The following is a 25,656-nucleotide window of genomic DNA, read 5'->3' as shown; positions in this document are numbered from 1 at the left end:
AACTTCTCCCAACCATCCAATAACAGTTTGGTGACGAACAATCCCTTTTCCAGCATGATGGAGCACCTTGCCATAAGGCAAAGGTGATAACTAAGTGGCTCGGGGAACAAAACATCAACATTTTGGGTCCATGGCCAGGAAACTCCCCAGACCTTAATTCCATTGAGAACTTGTGGTCGATCCTCAAGAGGCGGGTGGACAAACAAAAACCCACAAATTCTGACAAACTCCAAGCATTGATTTTGCAAGAATGGGCTGCCATCAGTCAGGATGTGGCCCAGAAGTTTATTGACAGCATGCCAGGGCGGATTGCAGAGGTCTTGAAAAAGACTCTTTGCATAAACTTAATGTAATTGTCAATAAAAGCCTTTGACACTTATGGAATGCTTGTAATTATATTTCAGTATACCATAGTAACATCTGACAAAAATATCTCATAACACTGAAGCAGCGAACTTTGTGAGGACCAGTACTTGTGTCATTCTCAAAACTTTTGACCACAACTGTAGAACCCTTTTGGGTTCCATGTAGAACCCTCTGTGGAAAGGGTTCTTCATGGGACCCAAAAGGGTTCTACCTGGAACCAAAAGGGTTATTCAAAGGGTTCTCGTATGGGGACAGCCGCAGAACCATTTTAGGTTCTAGATAACACTTTTTTGTTCTAAGAGTGTATCAGTATAAAATAAAATGTCCACATTGTTTTGAGCATACAATATAGCTCAATATTTAAATTATTTATTTTATGCAGTCATTATTGCTCATCTTTATCAAGGGTGTCAATAATTCCAAACTCCGACTTTGCGGGGGTCCAGAGAAACTGCGTTCCGCTAAAGGGATTACTAATAACTTCTCTCTGTGTGGAAATTAGGAGACCTGTAGTCTCAAGTGTGTCTGATAAATGCATCACCGGGGGCACACTGCCTGCCAGCCAGGACATTACAGCAACCGGTGCCACAGGAATCCCAAGAAGATCATCAAGGACCCTACCATCTAACCCTACACTCACTTAAAAACCCATCACCCTACTCCCATATTTAAATCTATCTCGTCCAACCTCAGGCCAACAACCTGAAAGGACGGGACACCACCACTCAACAAACCCTGTAACTCTTCTGACGTCAAATCTCGTTCCCCCAAATACCTCTCTGCAGCTGCCACCACAACCTCAATTTTCTGTGACTTACAGTTGATAACCATTGCTAAAAACGCTAAACATCCAATCTTACTGAAGCATATATCACTTGTTGGTTTATCCCTCTGTACTGGTACAGATCTACTACTCACACCACTCCTCTCAGGATCCCTCCCCCTTGACCCATCTTCCTCTACTTCACTGCCTTAGCATACGACATCTTCTGCACTACTCTAACCCTGGAAACCTCAACCTGCTTCTCTCGCACCAGACATATCTGATCCCCAGCCCCATGGGCACCCCTACAAATATCACATACCACTACTTTCCCCAATGCTACACATTCCTTTGTCTCATCCCCTTCTGCATACTTCTCACACCGAGGAACCTCCTTCCTACACACTGCTGCCACATGCCCATAAGCTTGACACCTGTAACAACATAATGTATTTGGCACAAAAGCTCGTACAGGATAACTTATATATCCTAACATCACTTTGTCGGGCAAAGACTCAACATCAAAACTCAAAAGAACACACAACGACTCTTCTGTTTCAACCCTCACATCACCCTGTCAGTGTCGCGCCAAACGACGAGCATCACAAACACCGGAAATCTTCCCCTTCAGTTGGTAAACTGTCACATTTATTGTTACCCCAGTAATCATTCCTTTCAATGGCGCCCTTTTCTTGAGAGCAAATCAATTCACATCTCTTGTTTCCATTCGTTTAACGTGGAGCGCCTGCTCCCTCTGACCAGCGGAAACACAAAAGATGATCACCAGACCACTTCTCGTTACCTTCACCGATTCTATAGCACCCAACTCTGTTTTCACCCACCCTGAAACCACAAATGGATCAGCCAAAAGGCAAGGGTCCACTTTTTCAAGAAATGTCACTCCTACCGTCACAGACTCATCTTTATCCTGACCCTCGGTGCAAGCATCGGGCTCCGAGAACTTCGCCACACCTAACACTTCCGATACCTTGCCCTCACTCACTTCCATTTCTCCTCCTGTCTTCAATCCGGCATACAGCTCACTCTGCTTACACTTTCTACCATTCTTCTTTAACAAACCATCTCCCTTTTTCCCGCCATTTTTAACCGATTCAAGGTCACCTTCTTCCTTCCTCTCTTCGACACTCCTCTGCATCTCCTTTCCCCTCCATTCCTCCTCCGTATTCCAAGTATACGTCTCCTTATGATAATACTGCACTTCTCCTGACATACAGTACATCTCGTTCTTGCCCTCTCAAGGGACGCCATTTTCCCCAGGGCTAATCCTTTCTCCTCAATCATTCTGGATGTGTACTGGGAGTCTGAGAACTTCAAGGTTGCCTTCAGCTGAACTTGCAAAGAGAGGGGGTTGACACTAAGCGCGTTCTTTAGATTTACTCTCAGCACCTATCGCTCTCCTCTCGCGCTTTATCAGCTCCACTTAATAAAGTAGCTTAAAAAACAGTAGCGGTGCGTGGGTAAAATTTGAAGGAAAATTATGAAACACAGAGACAAAATATTTTATATTTTTGGGGGAAAGCCTGGCTTCCCTTGGCATCCATGAATTCACACCACTGTTAAATGACTTTTCTGCTGCTTCCCTCACTCGGATCGGTTTTGACCGGGTCTGGATCCGACCACATCTATCCAGAACGGGTCTAGTTGTCCTGGGGTCCATTCGGAAAACAGGTCTCTATATTTTTTTACATTAATTTATGCATATTGGATCAAGGTGGGAAAGCCCTAGGTCCATTTCGGGAACAAGGTCCAACTTTTTTGACCCGCAAAGACCTCTAGTCTGTATTCTCCTAATTGGTGTTTTTTTTTTTTTTTAAGAAACTAAATATGCATCTCTGCATAAATCTGGGTAAAAGATTGAAAAGAATGTGAGTCTTATTCAGTACATTTAGTTGCCAGCAGGTAGTTAAGATAGTTAAGATAGTTAAGTCTTGTTCACATTGCAGGCCTTAATCCTCAAATCAGTTTAGTTTTTCAAATCCGTTTTGGAATACTGACTATCCAAACAGCAAGTTACAAGTGACCAAATCGGATTTTGTGTGTTCAGACAGCAGTGATTTGTTGACATGGATGTGCCAGTTGTCATAGTGGTGTAGGCTGATTGGTGGTGGTGCTCGTGTTTCCTGTCACTCGGAAGTTATGTAGCAAGCTAAGGTGGCAACAATGCCTGCCATGGACGTTTCCCAGTTGCTTTGAATGTTCAAAATCATAGTGTAAGAACACGTTTAAAGCCTCAAAGGATAAGATTATCCAACTTCCAAGTCCTTTTTTTTTGCTAGCCAAAGCAATCATCTAGCTAGCTAGGTAGTTGTTTAGTTTTCTAGCATATTCACTCATTTGTTTGTAAACAATTAACATGCTAGTTATCTACCACATGTTCTTGTCAAACTGTCAACAGAGTAGCTAGCAAGCAACAAGTTATGGCAAATAACAGATTTGACCATTCAGACACAAGTCGCATGGCCAGGAATCAAATTTGTATCTGACTTCAAACCACCTACGAAGGTGGCTTGAAATATCCGATTCCATGTGCTTTTTGGCTTTTCAGACTGCAGGAAAATTGGATTTGAGTCACTTCAAACTGCCAATCTGAACAAGGCTTTAGAAAAGCTAGCTTCTCTAATTGGATTGATAGCCTGAAATGGCTTCTTGGTAGCTAGTTATGACGTTGGGAACCTATCTGGGCTAGCTAAAGCCAACTTCAATTTCAAATGATCGGTGGCTAGTAGTACTACAGAGAAACAACACACATATATATATATTTTAAATTTAACAGGGGAAATCTGAGGGGGCACGTGTCCTCTATGGGCATGACACCTCTGTCCTGGACAGTTTATTTTTTGTGTTTATAGATGTGGGCTCATATCCAGGCCAAGGGTCACTATATAGGTAGTATGATTTAAGCCTCAACACTTTGGCTGCATTTAGACAGGCAGTCTCAATTCTGATATTTTTTCACTAATTGGTCTTTTGACCAATCAAATCAGCTCTGAAAAAGAGCCGATGTGAAACACAGCAATTGTGATCATAACAAGCCTATTTCTCTAGCGCTGTCCTCTCACGTCTGACTTTATCGTAGCCTGGGATGTATTCCCTAGGAACTAAACAGAACCAAACAGAATGAAACCTGAATTTGTCAAATAAAAACGCTAGTTTTCGTTGCAAAACGAAACTGTGTGGACTAATGATTACACCCCGTAGTACACGTTCCCTCTCTCCTTACCAACCGTCAATAAACCCCACTGAAGAATAAGTTCCCTCTCTCGCTAGTGCCAGCAGCTGTTGCTCATTTCGCAATAGTCCCGCCCATGCTGTGTTACGCTCCGGTCTACCTAGCCAAGCAGTTATTGTGATTTAGTTGGTTTTCTACTGTCACTAAAGAAGGCTCGTAACAGGTAAGGGGACATTTTAACTTTTTCTACGTTTAAGTTTCTGTCGTGAGAAGGGAGGAGAGAGTTCTCAGAGTAGTGACTTGCTGTTTCTGTGAGGGTGATAATGGTAGTCATGACTTGTTACTGAGCATAATGTATCAACTTTAACAAATACCATGAAAAGTGTACAGCTTTTTTTCTTAGGATTTATTCAGACTTTTAGGAGAACGAAAAAAAGATAGGAAATAAATCAAATCAAAAGGGGGAGAGAAGTGTTTTATCATTATTAAACTGAATTGAACAAAAGGTGATAGCACAGCCAAGCTTATACAATCAATATTCTTTAAGACCATTTTTAAGGGAAAGTATTCTCCACTAAATGTCAAAGTTTTCACAGATGTGTTGAACAGGGATAATCTGAGGATCTAGGTGGTCCTTCCATTTCCTGGTCATCTATCTTCAAACAGACACTGAAGAATAAGTCAGGACAAGTAAATCAGTTACATTTTAATGACATCTGTCTTACAGTAGTTTAGTTTGATACATTTTTACTGATGTATTCATTGCCTTTTGGTATGTTTCAAAGACTTACACTACACTGCTTTGACAACACAAACTAGGTCCAGGATAGCTCTCTGCATTCTGCCTTCTCCCTACAGTTTTCAGCCATTAGCCTCGCCCACGATTGGCTGATGTGAACTACAATCCCGCCGCTGTGTTTTAACATTTAGAAACGTTGATAAGCATCGCTTGCGATTATGGCTTTGGAAATATATGGCCATTATCTTTTATCAGCCAGAAAGAATCCTTCAAATAAAAGACTTACAGTTTTGCACACATCCATACTGCTATGGGCGCCTCCATCCGACGAAACTACACTTCCGCTACACTTCCTGAGTTAAGCGCACAGGTGTTCGGAGCATGCTAGATAGCTAACTCAGAGGGGGTGTAGATGTCTCCCACACTAATTCCGGTGGTGGTTGCCTCTTGTCTTCTGTCTGTTTTCCGTAAAACAAGCGCTGTAACCTGGAGATATGGCTGTAACAGATGACTCATCTTTGTATCTGTTCCGTTATAGTGTGATAGCCTCAATGACGCTACCCATGCTATCTCCATTTTAAGTACATTTACATTTACATTTTAGTCATTTAGCAGACGCTCTTATCCAGAGCGACTTACAGTTAGTGAATACATTTTTTTTTTTTTATACTGGCCCCCCGTGGGAATCGAACCCACAACCCTGGCGTTGCAAACGCCATGCTCTATCAACTGAGCTACATCCCTGCCGGCCATTCCCTCCCCTACCCTGGACGACGCTGGGCCAATTGTGCGCCGCCCATGAGTCTCCCGGTCGCGGCCGGCTGCGACAGAGCCTGGATTCGAACCAGGATCTCTAGTGGCACAGTAGTCAATTTTCTTCACAATTGCCTGATCCCTCCTGGTGACTTGATTGGACGTGACTCCAACAGGGTCACCAGGAGGGATTAGCCAATGAAGTTGGAAGTCCCGCCCAGTTGCCTAATTAAAAATGGTAGAAGCTCCCAATGTCGCTGTCCATGCTAAAACGGCCTTTTGGCCACTAGAGGACTCTATCATTCTCTATGCTCCCAAACCAACTCCGGAGGTACTGTGGGAGTCATCTACACCACATTACCCCCCCCAAACTGAAAATGAATGGCTTTTCTATTATACGTTTTTTGAATCGTTGCATTGATCAAGTGTGCAACACTGTGCAATATGGTTTAGATGAGAAGCTCCTGTATAGTTTCAATTGCTATCTTTGTTTTGTTAGTCCACATACTATGGTATGTTTGGTATGCTAATAGCTGCGCTCCCACATGAAGCAGGAATGTGGCTTTGGCCACAACATATCCAAGGCTAGTGTAAAAAGACGTTTTAAGCTGATGTTCTATCTATCTCACTAGACATACTGTATTTTATTCATGTAAATCTGAGCAGAATAGAATAAAGTGCCTGGGGCCATGTTTTCCACCCAGCGATGTGTTTACCATGTCATTGTAGTCAGAGGGAGGTGAGAATGGAGGGGTTCATGGTCTCATAGAGGGGCTAATGTCTTGATTCTACCAGAGTAACTGTTGAGATTCAAAACGTTCCTTATGGTTAGTCACAGACTTGACTGCGCCCCAAAAACCCTTTACTCTGTAGAGTCCACTACTTTTGACCAGAGCCATTTGGGACGGAGACATTTCCTCAGAGGAGTGATGTGATTCTGGTTTCCTGGTGTTGCCATTGCTTGTCACAAGTCGGTCATCATGACCCTCTTCTTCTTATCTGGTTCTGGGTTGAGCAGAGTGGTCGGAGATGGTACATTTGGCAGTTACTCTGCCATCACTGTGTTGTAGTCCCCTGTAGCTCAGTTGGTAGAGCATGGCGCTTGCAACGCCAGGGTTGTGGGTTCGTTTCCCACGGGGGGGGGGGCCCAGTATGAAAATGTATGCACTCACTAACTGTAAGTCGCTCTGGATAAGAGCGTCTGCTAAATGACGTAAATGTAAAACATGTTATGGAAGGATGAGGGCCTGTTCAGTTTCAGTTCCTGTAGCATGATTCATTCCTGTACCAGTGGCAATAAACAGGCCAAAGTAAATACCCAATCCATCTGCCCCTATAATAGAAGAGGGATATGAAAGGATGCAGAGATGGTGACCCTGTATTTTGTGGACAGAGGATTAATTAAAAAGGGATTATTGGGAGCAGATCTGTTGACATGGTGAGGTAAAGTTTCCCCTCTGCTCTCACTCATTTCTCTCTGTCCGTCTCCCCTGTTGCTCTCTCTCTCGCTCCCACGTCTCTCTCCAGACTGTCACGTGGTAAGAGAGGCCCCGGAGCAGTGTGAACCTCTGGATTCATTTACAGGCAACTCCAGCCCTCGTCTCTTTTACCCGTTGCTCCCCTGAAAACCCAAACGTCCTCCTCAGAAGGACATCAGCTACTCCCCCATGTTCCTCCTCTGTGGAGGGCAGGGGGCACACACGTAGCCGGCTGCCCAGGCTCTGGGCCATGATGACGGGCATAGGGCTCCAGAGGAGGCTTTGGCTGTGCTTCCTGGGTATCAGCTTCCTGCCAGTCATCTACATCATCTTTCTGAGCCTTGAGCTCACCATGCCCTGGCGCATGGTCGACCTGAACCTGGCGCAATTCCCTGGTATTGGGTACACACGGGAACCAAACAGGTAAACAAACAACGATGCAACAATCGAAAACTCTGGTGGGGAAAATGTAACACTACTAACCATGTTTCCATTCACAGTTTTTATGTGAGTAAAGTCATACCGTATAAAAAATTAATCACGACAGCTGTGACAGAAACAGGAACTTTCGGTACAATTTTTATAAATGCTGACAGATCATTTGTTCATTTGACATGGTGGGATCTTTTTGTGTCTGTAAAATTAATTATGAGAGAAAATTTAAGAACCATCATATGGAAATTTGGGACAACATGCAGTTGATTAGGCTACAGATTAAATAATTTATGATGAACTTCACAGGGTGGTGAAAGTGCACGACCTTAATGCTCCTTTCCAATAAATATCGAGGGTCTTATTCTGGTGACATGATCGACGCTTGACTGCCGTTTGACAAATTTAAAATATTCTCGCACTTATCCATAATAATCTCATGTAGACTAGTTTACCCGCACTGTGTCTGCCAGCTGTTGGCTAGAGTGACGGTGCCAAGACCGGAGTAGGCACGTTTTGCTATTTAACGCAACAGTTTTTGTGACAACTATCGGTAGTTGAAAATGAGGTACATGAGGAAAAGTACATTTTGGGTGCACTATGTCATCACGCACTGATTTTTATCCACAACAAGTCAGTTTGGTGGAAACACACCACTGGTGGAAAAATGCGCATATTCTCTTTATGCAGATTTTATAATATTCACTTGCAAATCTGTCGCCAATTGGATGGAAACCTAGCTACTGTCTGGGATTGTTGTTGACTGTAGGTTTTTATTTAATCAGTGTCTGTGATGCTGAAAATCAAACGGTAAGATCTCATCCACTGTCAACATGATCAACCAGGTATGAGAAGTTAGTTAAAGGGTTAGTGTACTGTGTAATTCAAAAGCCAACATTCAGAGGGATTTTAATTGATTTAAAAAGATGACCTAGTGGAACACTGTATGCAACGTCTCTTCCTTTTTTCTTGCAAATCCTAGTCGCTCGGTTTGCCAAATCAGCAGCCATAAAAATAGGGATATGGTTAAACTGCCTGAGATCATGCAGACTTAAACCATGGAACTTTTTCTCTAACCTCCTACTTTCTTCCTGCAAGTCGTGTCATTGTGGTTTTCACAATGGAGCCACAGAGGCGGCGGCTAGACGAACATGACGACAAATGCTGAGAAAGGGGGGGGGGGGGGGGGGGAGAGGAGGAGAGTTACACAAGTGAAATGTAAGCCTGGTAGTAATGACTTACTCCTGTTTTAAAAGCGGGGAGAGTAGTGGAAGCAGCTGTCTTTCTCTCGCTGTGAGAGGTCTAATTCGGAGACTAAAGGGTTCGAGCTTCAGCAGGTCTGTCATTTTGATCTGCTGCCTAAGCAGTGAGCAGTGCTTTTATCTGAATGCCAGTTTTTCCAAATAGTCCTGTTGTGCCGATCCTATTTGTTCCAAACTGTGGCTCTCCAAATGCATTTTGAGTAGGAGTCACTGTCTATTATTAACACCCGTTAATGGAGCTCACTGTATTTAGAAAGGCCAGGGAATGACGAATTAACCATTTTATGGAGAAGAGGAATTCTGCTATTGAATGACAAGTACGTTAGCTTTTCAGTTGAAAAAGGGGGAATTTTGCCTCTAAATCATCTGAAGTTCTTTGTCTGCTCTAGAGCCTCTTATGACAGAATGGATAGTCCAGGATGCATCAGTACTTCAGTTCTATTTCCTGGTGATGACGATCCCCTTTTGATCTCAGATTTTCACAGGTATCGGTTACGCCATAATCCGATTGGGTTTATTCGATTTTTGTCTTTCATTAAATTACTTAGTGGTCAGATGTTCCTTTCCGCTGAGGCTTCTCCTGTATCCGATTAGTCGTCCAGCCAGAATGGCCAACTAGTGTTGAACAGCACCATGGTTACCTGAGGATGCAGCTGCTAGTCCCAGATGGACCTTTTCTTTTTATGGATTAAATACAGTATTTAAATAATGCTTCTGGCCAACTGACGAAAGGAATAGGGAGACTATAGGTCTGTTTATGTTACATTTGGCCGAGCTGACAATCTCAACGTGGAGGATACAGGTCTGGGTATGACGAGGACTAGTCTGTTTTGCTGTTGTCTCCCCCCCCAACAACACAATGCATTGGACTATATTACTCTGCAGAGCTCTTTGGTATTATATTGTACTGAAAATAAATCCAGACACAACCTGGATTTACTATTTAGGATTTTATATTATATACTGCACTTGGCCAACTGAAAATATCAACGTAGGGATACAGGTCCGGTTATGAGGTGGACGTCTGTTCTTTCGACCAATCGACATTTTAAAACGTGTATTTTTCCATATACACACAACCTATGTTTTTAATAATCAACAAATATGCATTTAGCTTGTCTGATGCTTTAAGTTCACTGTTTTAATGAAATAAGACACAAATGACTCAAGGGAAGCCAGAGATGTAGATAACCAGAAGATACAAAATAAAAAAAACTCAACCTGTCACGACCACCCTCCTTCTGGCTTTCGTAGATTCAGCCGTTACTCTCCTGAAGTTGCTGGTAATAGGCTACACGAGGAGTCTGCGAACTTTCTCATGTGGAATGCCGATTTATCTTACCATTTCTACCAATCTGCGTGCCAGTTATGGTTTTCATATGCACATTTTCGTGGAAGAGTTTAATTTCATTTATAATAACGTCTTTGTATCTCAAAATCATTGTCATGTGGTGTGAAAATTCTATCTACATGAAAATGATACCAACCTTTAAAATTTACTTCCAACCACAGTATGTAAAAATAGGCTATATACCCAACTAAAAATCTTTGCAGGTAGAAAATATCCAGATTTTTAAAATAAATATCCTATCCATCACATTGGCTATGCATGGCCTGTCTGCAACGAACTTGAAACATTGGGTATTAACTTTGGTCCAGCCTAATAATCCTTCCAACATTCTATAAAATATTCTTGGCCCTCAGTTTCCTGCTCCAGTGAGCTCGGGACAGACACAGCTGTAGGCTATTTGCGCAAGGGATAAGAAGTAATCAGGTAGGCCTATTTTACGACTTTCCACTGGATCAGAGCATGAATTTTTCCCTTTTCATGCTGAGTGGTTATCGAAAGGGAGAGCGCTGGAAGCTGTTTTTGAAGTGAAGAGAACATAACTTTAAGAAGCTCCACAGCTCATTAGTGGTGGTCCATTAAGCCAATCAGAAATACTATCAGATCCCCAAATGGGCACATTTTATATGCCAACATTTGCACGCAGGCCACGTAGCCTATAGACTGACTTCTATGCGTAATCAGGTGCGTGTCCTTACTCAACATTGACCGGAGCGTGCCAAACAAAAGATAATGAATAAATTGACAACTCTTAAATGGAATGAAATAAACCAGAACTTGTTTCTCACAAGTGTAGCCTAGATTGTGAGCTCTGCAAACAACGTGTCCACTCCTACAATGAGAACGGTAAAAGACTGGGAAAATAATTTATTGAATGCATTAACAGACATTGACGTAACCAAACAAACATTGTAGATTAGGAATTAATAGTAAATGTACTACTGGTGATCTATGTAATGGGGAATTGATACACTAACAATCAAACGCAAACAATTCGCACAATGAAATTATGAAACAATGACTGTGCACCAATTGGCGGGAGAGGGCGCATTCTGGAGAGAGACGTGCGTGCATTGTGCAGCCACACCCCCTTCTTCTTGGACTGTGCCATCCCCGCGGCCTCCATAAGGATTAATCTTGGCCTCCACAATGGATTAGTTCACTGAGATGGGCGCAAATAAGACGGGTGTCTCGTGTGCCATAAAAAATATATACATATTTGCTACTGCTCTACCAAAAAAATTAGGTCGACCAACAGCCTATCGACCAAACAATCAACCAGTTGAATAATTGGGGTCAGCCCTAATCCAGATACAACCACAAATTAGCCTGGAAGAAGGGAAACACTAAAGCAGAAGTTGTAGGTTTGTGTAAAGCATAAATTCAATAGTGGTGAAATCTGACAACCCTTTACAATAACTAGGCTCAACCCTAGATAATGTTTTAAAAAGCTATTTTAGGTTCATCTTCTCTGTTCAATCTGGGTCACACCACCCAGTCATTACCATAGTTGACAGAGCGTGTGCTGTTTCTGCCGAGTCAGATACAGAGAGATACAGGCATCAACAGAATCAGCCTCTTGTCTCAGACACATTTCCGCTGTTACTGAGGACCTTTGTTTGTGTTCGAGGAAGATGTGAGTTTTTCCACAATTGGGTAGCAGGACATTGTGCACTTGAGAGAGAGAGAGATTTTCTATGACACTGAACTGAAAGGCATAATTTACACATTTTACATTTCCCAGGACAGTCAAGGTTATATACATTTCAGCTCTGTGTGTCTTGTTTGACCATTTTTGTTTTCTCTTGCCAGGTTTCATGACTCTGAAGACCCTCTTGTTGACAAAACACTGTCAGCTGGTAGTGATGGCCAGCACACCAGGACCACACCACCAACACCTTTAAGTTTAAAGGTGCAGTCCACATCCCCTGCCCGAGTCAGATCCTCAACAGAACCTGGACCCAGGACTACCAAGGGCCCTGATCTTAAAGGTGCTCTCCTGACCAAGTCACCCAAACCAACAGAGCCACCCTTCATTGGTGACAGCTACTACAGTGAAGATGCCCCACCTCGAACAGTGAGTTGAACTTCCCTTTTCTGCACTCTTCCTGTTCTTTTACTTGATGTTTGTTGTGATTGCTGTCTACTTCAGAGACCTTAGAAGGCCTGTGGTCTACTTGTGGTCCTCTGTAGCTCAATTGGTAGAGCATGGTGCTTGTAACGCCAGGGTAGTGGGTTCGATCCCTGGGACCACCCATACGTAAAAATTGATGCACACATGACTGTAAGTCGCTTTGGATAAAAGCGTCTGCTAAATGGCTTATTATTATTATTATTATTATTATTATTATTATTATTATTACTTGCAGTCAATGCCGACTGATTTGGAGAAAGGGCTGAGGGTTGTACTTTCAGACACATGGGGGGCTGTGCATGGAGGCACTTTAAAAATAATGCCCCACTCTGCTACAAAATAAGGACTATGGATATTTGTAAACTCAGTCAGATGACATGTGTGATACTCTTGTTAACCACCAGATTACACAAACCAAAAGGTAATCAAAGTGTAATTCATACAGCCATTTGATATGCTCTGGGCCATCTTAAGCCATCTCAATATTACCTTGTGTGGAAATCAGCCCAGTTCTATAATTACCTTCATGTAACTATAGGTCTGCACGGTAAAATTACACAATTTCAGTTTTCATCTTCTTTCTGATGTTGATGAATGACTTCATGTTCTATAAGGACGTGGGTTGGTGTTTGCGTGTGTGTGATGTCTAGTTCGATGAATGCCAGTGAAAACGGGCTGGTGTTTTTTTTTTTTTTTTTGCCCGTGTACCATGATGAATATATTCCAGGTCTCCCAGACTGTGTTCTCTTGCTCAACCCTCTTTGTCAACACCATAGAATAATGTTTATGGGCTCCCGAGTGGCGCAGCGGTCTAAGGCACTGCATCTGTGATTGAGGCGTCACTACAGACCCCCTGGTTCGATTCCAGGCTGTATCACAACCGGCCGTGATTGGGAGTCCCATAGGGCGGCGCACAATTGGCCCAGAGTCGTCTGGGTTTGGCCGGTTTTAGGCCGTCATTGTAAATAAGAATTTGTTCTTAACTGACTTGCCTAGTTAAATAAAATGTTGTAGTGTCATCACATGGTCTACCAAGACAAGGAAATAAAAAAAAATGTCTTTCCTCATGTCGTGACGTGACTTTCATTAATCTGATGACTGTTATTTATCAAATCAACCAACTGTTTAATTGTCACTTGATTAAATGAATCATGTAACGATTAACTCATTAGGAATTTGGGGCACCACGGAAGAAGTTGTTTAATGAGTTACCATCTCACAAATTAAACTCTTAGATAGAAGATATATCTATCGATAACAATCACTTATTAAATCGTTACCTCTTATGTAGCTCAGTTGATAGAGCATGGCGTTTTGCAACGCCAGGGTTGTGGGTTCGATTCCCACGGGGGGCCAGTATAAAAAAAATAAAAATGTATTCACTAACTGTAAGTCGCTCTGGATAAGAGCGTCTGCTAAATGACTAAAATGTAAAATTTCAAACGTGTGGACTAACGTCTCACGTTCTTAGAGTGTCAACCATTTGTAACGTTCAGCTCCCGCTGCACGTCTGCTGGTCTTTCTGGTCAAACCATTTTAAAGCTGTGTAGCCACAGCTCCACGCTTCCTGGTCTGCTGGTCCAAAGTTCTAACCATTTTAAATGTGCAGTCTCCACTCCATGTTTTCTGGTCTAATGTAAATTTAGTTACCAAGGCTTTTATCCTCGGGTAAAAAGGGGGTGTTCCATTACGCCGACACAATTCTGGGCTCACTTGGGCATGGTTACTGACTGGGCAAAAGTTCTAATGAGAAAACGATTATCTTATTAGAAGGCTAAAATCACATTGCTGTCGTAACCAAAATACTCAATCATATATTTGATACAACATTTAGATGTAAACTTGACAAGTAAAATATGTACACTTTCGACGTTAGTTATTTCTTGATACCATCCTTAATGGCATCACAAAATAATAAACAATATGACCATGATTATTCTTTAGATCCCCACTGACCATTCCAACCATTTGGTTGTCAGAAATTAACGTCAAAAGTTTTGACATTTGAACATTGAGTTTTTAGGTGGGCCACACTCTCTCTAGACAAAGGTATTCCTTTGGTGGATACTGAAAGGCAGAGGGAGAGTTTCTCTCCTGCTTAAATTTACGTTAGATACAGGGCCGTAGCTAAATATGAGGGGAACCTTAAGCCATGTCCATATTACGTTGTGTGGAAATCAGCCCAGTTATATATTTAAGCAATAAGGCCCGAGGGGGGTGTGGTATATGGCCAATATACCACGGGTAAGTGCCTGGATACAGCCCTTAGCCGTGGTATATTTTCCATATACCACAAACCCCTGAGGTGCCTTATTGCTATTTTAAACTGGTTACCAACGTAATTAGAGCAGTACAAATAAATGTTTATAGTTTATGTAACTGCAGGTCTGCATGGTAAAGTTACACCATTAGTTCAGTTTTCATCATGCTGATGTTGATGATTAACTTAGTGTTCTACAAGGACGTTGCGTGCGTGGGAGTGTGCTGGTGTTTTTTCCCATGTACCATGACGATGACAGGATATGAAGTCATATTCCAAGTCTCCCAGACTCTGTTCTCTTGCTCTACCCTCTTTATGTCATCACCATAGAATAATGTTGTAGCGTCATCACATGGTCCTCCGAGACAAATAAATTATAGTTTTAAATCTCCGTGCTGAGTTAATGTGTAGCGGCTAATTGTATAGCTAATAGGCTATGTGTTTGTAGATGGACTGAGGTGAACGAAGCTACAGCAACCAATGTGATAAAGGCTGGGGTCATTTCTGCTTGTTTTTGCTGTTCTCCAAATAGCATTTTAGAGTTAGAAATTGTATAGAAATGCAGTAAATGAGCTTCAACTTTCTGAACGGCATTCCCTCCAGGACTGTCCAGACGGTATTCGTAGCAGGGTGCCCCAGACAGACTTTGGGGTGAGGTATCTGGATAGGATCCCTGTGCTCCAGTGGGCCAAGCATGCCACTCCAGAACAGTACCAGCGCCTCAGACTGTACCCAGGGACTCACGGCTGGGCAAACCTCGACTATAACAGTAAGTACTTTCAATACGTGTTGACATGACTGTCGTTTCAATGCATTACTTCACACCAAATATTTGTAGAAATGTGCGGACAAATCATGTTAACATGAATAGGTACACCGACAAATAATTTAGTTATACAACATTGGCTACAGGAAGAGAGACAGACAGTGCATGGTGTTAGTGTGGGTGACTGTCTTAACTACTGTGCCCAATGCTCCATGGTCATCTCAATAAAGATTTTATATGGCTTCAGAGATTGGACACACAACCCTTTATGGTCAGTCAATTGAGTACATCTGCACCTCTTCACAGATGCATGGGAATCTCTTATCAGCTCACATCATTATCTAGAAGAGTTCCATTGTTTTTTTACCCCATAGACTTTACCCACGCCTAGCTGCAGGCCCCATCTGGTATTTCACAGCTATTGTGACAAGACACCGACAGTTGAGTGTAGCAGTCGTTCATTGGAAATTTGCATGAGGCAAAGATCTCTGGCAGAGAGCCATTGGTTGGCTCTCTTTTGAATATTGTTTTATTACATTGGAATGCATTTATTGCCGCAGCTCTGGTATCGACCCTATCTGTTCTCAACACATCAGCCAACTGGCACATGTTTGATGACTGGGCGCGTCGTAGCAACGGCTCACAGTGTGTCCGCTGTGCCGTCGTGGGCAACGGAGGGATTCTGAAGGAATCGAAGAAAGGCCGGGATATTGACCGTCATGACTATGTCTTCAGGTAAGACGCCATCTTTGTCCTTGTTTAGTCTTGACCTCCTCAATAGCCTGCGGGGTTGGTTAGACCTTGTTAAGAGGTTCCTTGGAATGAGCATTACCATGTTAATGACCATTTACCTTCATCCTGTGTGTCATTCAGGATGGCCAGTTCAGGATGGCCAGTTCAAGGGCTCCTCAAGAGTGTTGAATGAAGCATGCGTCTGGTTTCTGTGGTTACCTGAGAGTCTGTGGTCATTGACAGTGTTCATGTTCCTTCATGCTGCTGTTGTCATTGACAGTGTTCCTTCCTATGTGTCCTGGGTTCTAATTGGTCATCACAGTGTTCCTGTGTTGTATAATAATTTTGGGGGGTGCTTATATTGACATTTGTTTGGTAAAAACAGTAGGATAAATACACATGTAGGTCAAGTCCATTCCATTCTCGCTTTTTTCTCCTTTTCTTTTAAAAGCTTTGTCACAACGGACCATGTAATGGAAATGTTTTTTTGTGCATATCTCAGCTCCCCCTGAGACACCCGCAGGGAGTGGGGTCACGGCCAGGGTCGCCATTGTACAGCGCCCCTGAAGCAATTAGGGTTAAGTGCCTTGCTCAAGGGCACAGCGACAGATTATTTTTCTCCACCTTGTCGGCTCCGATATTCGAACCAGCAACCTTTTTAATTGGTAATAGACAGTGTTCTGTTTCATGCTTCTGTTGTGACTCCAGGACCAACGGAGCTGTGATTAAAGGCTTTGAGCAGGATGTGGGCTCTAGAACGTCACTCTACACATTCTCCACCAACACCCTCCGTAACTCTATGAAGAACTACGCCGGAGCGGGCTACAGAGGACCACCGTTCTCTGAGGTGAGAACTTCTGTGATCAAATTTTATTTGTCACATGCGCCGAATACAACCGGTGTAGACCTTACAGCGAAATGCGTACTTACAAGCCGTTAACCAACAATGCAGTTTTAAGAAAGAATACCCCCAAAAATATTTTTTTAAATAAAACATCACTCAATACTATATAAAATAATATGAATGATGATGGTGGTTCACGATGAAATTTACACACTGGGAATAAACCAATCCATCCATTCTTTAATTCATTGACAGACAAACTCTTAAGTGATTTTTTTTTTTAATAGTCTGATCATGTTGTATTCCCCCCCCTCCCCTCACTTTCTGTCTCTTTTTATCCTGTAGGAGACACGGTATGTCTTCCTGCCAGACCATGACAGGGATTATCTGCTAATGAAAGCAGCCGCCACACACACTCCAGTAGAGCGAGGACCAGAGAGGAGCAAAACGTAAGATATCAGATTGGTTCACATACATGGAGGCAGTTTTGATTTCATTCCCCACACAGCGTCTGTGGATTGCCATTGTAATTGAACACCCTCAATGTCCAAGTATTCCTTCTTTATTTACAAATGTGTGTTCTATACTGTTATCCATATTTGTTTCCTCATGCAGCTTGTGAAAATAAGCTACTTTTTTTTTTATATTTTATTTTAAGGCCTCCCTCATACTTCGGAGGAAATGTGACAGTAGAGAAGTTTAAGATGTACCATCCAGATTTCATACGCTACATCAGAAACAGGTGTGTAAAAGAGGGGAAAATAAGTGTTGTCTTAGTACAAAGCACAATCTTTAGGATAGTTGTTGTGGCTATTCCGAATCACAGCTGAGCTCTGATTTCACACACCTGGACAAAGGTATTAAAAAAAAAAGATTATGAAGTCAAACTGTTTTGGGTGGGGAGCCACTTTATGACAGAGCGCACTTCCCACAATGACTAGCGGTCATCTGATGAGGTTGAGGTTCCAATAATATATGGAGCGTGTGTGTGTGTGTGTGTGTGTGTGTGTGTGTGTGTGTGAACATTTTTGAATTGAAATGGAACTGATCCCAACCCTGGTCGAGTCCCAGTGTCCGTTTTTATCTCCATATCGAATAATTTCAATTCATTACCTTATTGTGATTTTTGTTTCTTTTTGACCATTTTGAATTGAAAACCAAAATAGCTTCTGAGCAAAGAGCAATTTCTCAAGCAAGGATTTAGCTAGGACTGTCTGGGAGTGGTCTGAGTGGGGAGGGGGAAACTGAAAACTAGTCGTTATTGGCAGAGTGGTTTGGAACTTTCTTATTGGTCTATTAACTCATTTACCGCCTGGTGATGTCACCAAGCAGGCAAAAACTCCATCCCACCAAAAGTATTTTCTCTAACACTATAAGGGCATTATTCTACTGTGACTCTGTTCGGGTGCGTACTGATGAGGACAGTGTTGTGTAGTGTTAGTTTTCCTCACAACAAGGAAAAGGTGGCAGCCACGTGTGGTCTGTCCAACACCTTTCCAACGAGTGCATTTTAGGACCGGATAAACTTCATTGTCCCTGAAGATAACATTTTCTTGGATACTATTTTAATGGGTTGTTTTTGAAGTAAATGTGTGGACCAGCAGTATTGTTAAATGTTTTTTGTTTTATGGAGTAGGTTCCTCCGGGCCCATGCCATGCAGACCAAATACAAGGACATCTACCGTCCATCAACAGGTGCTGTGATGCTGCTGGCTGCGGTGCACACCTGTGACCAGGTATGGTACGACCCACCAGTGACTAGCCATTTTAAACAATAACTGGTAAGCTTACAACTCTCTGGACATGACTGCACTGGCCTTCCAGTTGGACAGTATTTACTCTGACCCTGATAACCTTCAAAAGCCTTGTAAAACAGAAATACAAGTACAGGTAATTAATCATTGTTCTTGAGGCATGGAACACTTGACAACTAAAGACTGTGACTGCAAAAACTGATCCCCCCCCCCCCGTTTCTCTCTCGTTCTTGCTCTCGTCTGTTGTTTGAAAACAGGTGAGCGCGTACGGCTTCATGACTCCAGACTATATGAACTACTCTGACCACTACTACGACAGCCAGTATCACCCAGTGGGTTTCTTCATCAACCATGACCTGAGGATGGAGATGACGCTGTGGCAACAGCTCCACCATGCAGGCCTCATCACACTGTACATGCGCCAGTGAACTCAGGAACTAACACACTCCGGGTTGCTATAGCAACGACCACCTTTTTTTTTTTTTTTTTGTCGCAAACTGTGTGTATTACTGAACAAAAATATAAACGCAACATGTAAAGTGTTGGTTTCATCAGCTGAAATAAAATATCCCAGAAATGTTTCATAAGCACAAAAAAAAGCTTTTTCTCTCATTGTGTGAACAAATTTGTTTACATCCCTGATAGTGAGCATTTCTCCTTTGCCAAGATAATCCAGCCAGCTGACAGGTGTGGCATATCAAGAAGCTGATTAAACAGCATGATCATTACACAGGTGCACCTTGTGCTGGGGACAATAACAGCGTGGAATTGGCATGCTGACTGCAGGAATATCCACCATTGCTGTTGCCAGATAATTTAATGTTCATTTCTCTACCATAAGCCGCCTCCAACGTCATTTTAGAGAATTTGGCAGTACGTCTAACAGGCCTCACAACCGCAGACCACATGTAACCACGCCAACCCAGGACCTCCACCTCCTCTGAGACTACTCATTCAAGGGATTTTCTTTATTTTTACTATTTTCTACCTTGTAGAATAATAGTGAAGACATCAACTATGAAATGACACATTTGGAATCATGTAGTAACCAAAAAAGTGTTAAACAAATCAAAACAATATAAAATTTGAGATTCTTCAAATAGCCAAGCTTTGCCTTGACAGCTTTGCACACTTGGCATTCTCTCAACCAGCTTCACCTGGAATGCTTTTCCAACAGTCTTGAAGGAGTTCCCACATATGCTGAGCACTTGTTGGCTGCTTTTCCTTCACTCTGTGGTCCGACTCATTCCAAACCATCTCAATTTGGTAGAGGTCGGGGGATTGTGGAGGCCAGGTCATCTGATGTAGCACTCCATCACTCTCCTTGGTAAAATAGTCCTTACACAGCCTGGAGGTGTGTTGGGTCATTGTCCTGTTGAAATACAAATGATAGTCCCACTAAGCCCAAACCAGATGGGATGGCGTATCGCTTCAGAATGCTGTGGTAGCCATGCTGGTTAAGTGTGCCTTGAATTCTAAATAAATCAGTGTCACCAGCAAAGCACCCCCACACCAGAACACCACCTCCTCCATGCTTTACAGTGGGAAATACACATGCGGAGATCATCTGTTCACCCACACTGCATCTCACAAAGACACAGCGGTTGGAACCAAATGTCTCCAATTTGGACTCCAGACCAAAGGACACATTTCCACCGGTCTAATGCCTATTGCTCGTGTTTCTTGGCCCAAGCAGGTCTCTTATTGGTATCCTTTAGTAGTGGTTTCTTTGCAGCAATTCGACCATGAAGGCCTGATTCACACAGTCCCCTCTGAACAGTTGATGTTGAGATGGGTCTGTTACTTGAACTCTGTGAAGCATTTATTTGGGCTGCAATTTCTGAGGCTGGTAACTCTAATGAACTTATCCTCCGCAGCAGAGGTAAATCTGGGTCTTCCATTCCTGTGGCGGTCCTCATGAGAGCCAGTTTCATCATAGCGCTTGATGGTTTTTGCGACTGCACTTGAAGAAACGTTCAAAGTTCTTAAAATTTTCGGTATTGACTGACCTTCATGTCTTAAAGTAATGATGGACTGTAGTTTCTCTTTGCTTATTTGAGCTGTTCTTGCCATTATGGACTTGGTATTTTACCAAATAGGGCTATCTTCTGTATAACCCCCTACCTTGTCACCACACAACTGATTGGCTCAAAAGCATTAATTCCACAAATTAAGTTTTAAGAAGGAACACCTGTTAATTGAAATGCATTCCAGGGGACTACCTCATGAAGCTGGTTGAGAGAATGCCAAGAGTATGCAAAGCTGTCAGCAAGGCAAAGGGTGGCTATTTGAAGAATCTCAAATATAAAATATATTTTGATTTGTTTAACACTTTTTTTGGTTACTACATGATTCCATATGTGGTATTTCATAGTTTTGATGTCTTCACGATTATTCTACAATGTAGAAAATAGTCAAAATGAAGAAAACATTGAATGAGTAGGTATTCTAAAACTTTTGACCGATAGTGTGTGTATGTATGTATGTATGTATGTATGTATGTATGTATGTATGTATATATATATATATATATATATATATATATATACACACACACACACACTACATGACCAACAGTATGTGGACACCTGCTCGTCGACCATCTCATTCCAAAATCATGGGCATTAATATGAAGTTGGTCCCCCCTTTGGTGCTATAACAGCCTCCACTCTTCTGGGAAGGATTTCCACTAGATGTTGGAACATTGCTGCGGGGACTTGCTTCCATTCAGCCACGAGCATTAGTGAGGTCGGGCACTGATGTTGGCCGATTAGGCCTGGCTCGCAGTCGGCATTCCAAATCATCCCAAAGGTGTTCGATGGGGTGGAGATCAGGGCTCTGTGCAGGCCAGTCAAGTTCTTCCACACTGATCTCGACAAAACATTTCTGTATGGACCTCGCTTTGTGCATGGGGGCATTGTCATGATGAAACAGGAAAGGGCTTTCCCCAAGATGTTGCCACAAAGTTGGAAGCACAGAATCGTCTAGAATGTCATTGTATGCTGTAGCGTTAAGATTTCCCTTCACTGGAACTAAGGGGCCTAGCCCGACCATGAAAAACAGACCCAGACCATTATTCCTCCCCTAACTTTACAGTTGGCACTATGCGTTCTCCTGGCATCCGCCAAACCCAGATACGTCCGTCGGACTGGCAGATGGTGAAGCGTGATTCATCACTCCAGAAAAAGCTTTTCCACTGCTCCAGAGTCCAATGGCGCTTGGTGATCTTAGGCTTGTGTGCGGCTGCTCGGCCATGGAAACCCATTTCAGAAAGCTCCCGACGAACAGTTCTTGTGCTGACTTTGCTTCCGGAGGCAGTTTGGAACTCGGTAGCAACCGAGGACAGACTATTTTTACGCACTATGCGCTTCGGCACTCGGCGGTCCTGTTCTGTGAGCTTGTGTGGCCTATCACTTCATGGCTGAGCCGTTGTTGCTGGTAGATGTTTCCACTTCACAATAACAGCACTTACAGTTGACCGGTGCGGCTCTAGCAGGGCATACATTTGACGAACTGACTTGTTAGAAAGGTGGCATCCTATGACGGTGCCACGTAGAAAGTCACTGAACTCTTCAGTAAGGCCATTTTACTGCCAATGTTTGTCTATGGAGATTGCATGACTGTGTTCGATTTTATACGCCTGTCAGCAACGGGTGTGGCTGAAATAGCCGAATCCACTAACTTTAAGGGGTGTCCACATACTTTTGTATATATCCTGTATCTACATCTATGTGGTGCAAGATGGCAAGGAAAATAAACCGAAGTCACAACAGAATCTGGGATTTTTTTATTAATGTATTTTTAAAATATAAAACAATCATTAAACTTTTACAGTAAATGGTTCCTCTACAGATGACTCGCAATGTAGCAGAGTACTGTGAGAAGACATGGTACTCTTCTAGTTTTGATGGAGTTTTTCAACAGCTCTCTTGTCCCATGGGATAACCTTCCTGACTCTTATTGCTATTCTCCATGCAAAGTGTCTGACAGTGTGAATTTGTACTGAGTGATCCACTGTACTGAAACACGGAGGATGTAATGTTTATAATTTTGTGTTTTCATATTTTTTTTAAAAATGTTAATGTAATAACTAATCTATTAAAAATAGAGAATTACATTTGCGTGTCTTGTGTTTCATGTTAGGCAGTTGAACAGAATTCCTGCGCCTCCTGAGTAGGCAGTAAGGTTAAAACAGGTTGGGAAAGACAGGTTGGGAAAGACAGGTTGGGAAAGACAGGTTGGGAAAGACACCACCATCGAGCAGTTTTGCCTAAGGGCTTTCACAACATGTTTTTGATCTAGAGTTGAATGCCTTCCTCTTGGTTGGTTGGGGTACATTATTATTATTGTTATGCTTGGTGAGAATATACCGCCCTGATAACGTGTGTATTTGAAAACCCTGCCCCTTCAATCCACCGTTAACAAATGTGTTCAGGACAGTAATGGGGTCAAACACACCACGGTTTTCTCTATACTCCCAAATGGCTAATTTCATGACACAAAGTACACGCAGGAAAAATCACATACTTGAGGAAGTATTACACAAGTATTAGTTTCATCATTATTTTTGGACAACAATAACCATGTAGTCAACAATGACACAGCAAAGCAACAAAGCTCATTTCCAGAAATGTTTATTTTCTCTCTCTCTCCAGTTTTCCATCGCATCACACTCTTCTTCTTTGGTGGTGATGACCCTTCTGACCCTTCTCTGACCTCTACTTCCTGGGTTTCTTCTCCAGCTTGACCATGTCGGAGAACTCTGGAGGAGAGAGAACAACGTGTAACTGACCATCTGGGTCTGAGAGAGTAGACTAGGGGCGATTTGAAAAACAGTATCTGTCTTATCAATGAGTCATATAAAAAAGTGGTCAGATGACGCAGATGCTAAGCTACAGGACTGTTTTGCTAGCACAGACTGGAACATGTTCCGGGATTCTTCAGACAGCATTGAGGAGTACACCACATCAGTCACTGGCTTCATCAATAAGTGCATCGATGATGTCGTCCCCACAGTGACCGTACGTACATACCCCAACCAGAAGCCATGGATTACAGGAAACATCCGCACTGAGCTAAAGGGTAGAGCTGCCGCTTTCAAGGAACGGGACTCTAACCCGGACGCTTATAAGAAATCCCGCTATGACCTCCGACGAACCATCAAACAGGCAAAGAGTCAATACAGGTCTAAGATTGAATCATACTACACTGGCTCTGACGCTCGTCGGATGTGGCAGGGCTTGAAAACTATTACAGACTACAAAGGGAAGCACAGCCGCGAGCTGCCCAGTGACACAAGCCTACCAGACGAGCTAAACCACTTCTATGCTCGCTTCGAGGCAAGCAACACTGAAGCATGCATGAGAGCACCAGCTGTTCCGGATGACTATGTGATCACGCTCTCCGTAGCCGATGTGAGTAAGACTTTTAAGCAGGTCAACATTCACAAGGCCGCAGGGCCAGACGGATTACCAGGACGTGTACTCCGAGCATGTGCTGACCAACTGGCAAGTGTCTTCACTGACATTTTCAACATGTCCCTGACTGAGTCTGTAATACCAACATGTTTCAAGCAGACCACCATAGTCCCCGTGCCCAAGAACTCTAAGATAACCTGCCTAAATGACTACCGACCCGTCGCACTGACGTCTGTAGCCATGAAGTGCTTTGAAAGACTGGTCATGGCTCACATCAACAGCATAATCCCAGAAACCCTAGACCCACTCCAATTTGCATACCGCCCCAACAGATCCACAGATGATGCAATCTCTATCGCACTCCACACTGCCCTTTCCCACCTGGACAAGAGGAACACCTACGTGAGAATGCTATTCATTGACTACAGCTCAGCATTCAACACCATAGTGCCCTCTAAGCTCATCACTAAGCTAAGGATCCTGGGACTAAACACCTCCCTCTGCAACTGGATCCTGGACTTCCTGACGGGCCGCCCCCAGGTGGTAAGGGTAGGTAACAACACATCTGCCACACTGATCCTCAACACGGGGGCCCCTCAGGGGTGCGTGCTCAGTCCCCTCCTGTACTCTCTGTTCACCCATGACTGCATGGCCAGGCACGACTCCAACACCATCATTAAGTTTGCCGACGACACAACAGTGGTAGGCCTGATCACCGACAACGATGAGACAGCCTATAGGGAGGAGGTCAGAGATCTGGCCGTGTGGTGCCAGGACAACAACCTCTCCCTCAACGTGACCAAGACAAAGGAGATGATTGTGGACTACAGGAAAAAAAAGAGGACTGAGCACGCCCCCATTCTCATCGACGGGGCTGTAGTGGAACAGGTTGAGAGCTTCAAGTTCCTTGGTGTCCACATCACCAACGAACTATCATGGTCCAAACACACCAAGACAGTCGTGAAGAGGGCACGACAAAGCCTATTCCCCCTCAGGAGACTAAAAAGATTTGGCATGGGTCCTCAGATCCTCAAAAAATTCTACAGCTGCACCATCGAGAGCATCCTGACTGGTTGCATCACCGCCTGGTATGGCAACTGCTTGGCCTCTGACCGCAAGGCACTACAGAGGGTAGTGCGTACGGCCCAGTACATCACTGGGGCAAAGCTCCCTGCCATTCAGGACCTCTATACCAGGCGGTGTCAGAGGAAGGCCCTCAAAATTGTCAAAGACTCCAGCCACCCTAGTCATAGACTGTTCTCTCTGCTACCGCACGGCAAGCGGTACCGGAGTGCCAAGTCTAGGTCCAAAAGACTTCTCAACAGCTTCTACCCCCAAGCCATAAGACTCCTGAACAGCTAATCATGGCTACCCGGACTATTTGCACTGCCCCCCCACCCCATCCTTTTTACGCTGCT

The 25,656-nt window shown here is 43.3% G+C and overlaps 1 protein-coding gene across 1 annotated transcript; it reads left to right on the top strand.

The window, feature by feature from the left end:
- Positions 1 to 4,496: 4,496 nt before the first annotated feature.
- LOC311101054 (alpha-N-acetylgalactosaminide alpha-2,6-sialyltransferase 2-like) lies at positions 4,497 to 21,078 on the top strand. The gene is made up of 10 exons (XM_084142089.1): positions 4,497 to 4,542; positions 7,339 to 7,712; positions 12,144 to 12,408; positions 15,329 to 15,494; positions 16,052 to 16,226; positions 16,932 to 17,070; positions 17,413 to 17,516; positions 17,726 to 17,809; positions 18,704 to 18,803; positions 19,079 to 21,078. The coding sequence occupies exons 2-10, from the start codon at positions 7,540 to 7,542 to the stop codon at positions 19,247 to 19,249; spliced, it is 1,377 nt and encodes a 458-aa protein (XP_083998215.1). The 5' UTR covers positions 4,497 to 4,542; positions 7,339 to 7,539; the 3' UTR covers positions 19,250 to 21,078.
- Positions 21,079 to 25,656: the final 4,578 nt, after the last annotated feature.

Source organism: Coregonus lavaretus (genome assembly GCF_964263955.1).
Source record: "Coregonus lavaretus genome assembly, chromosome: 25".
Taxonomy (NCBI): domain Eukaryota; kingdom Metazoa; phylum Chordata; class Actinopteri; order Salmoniformes; family Salmonidae; genus Coregonus; species Coregonus lavaretus.
Note: the sequence above shows the minus strand (reverse complement) of the source record. Positions and strands in the feature narration are given on the sequence as shown.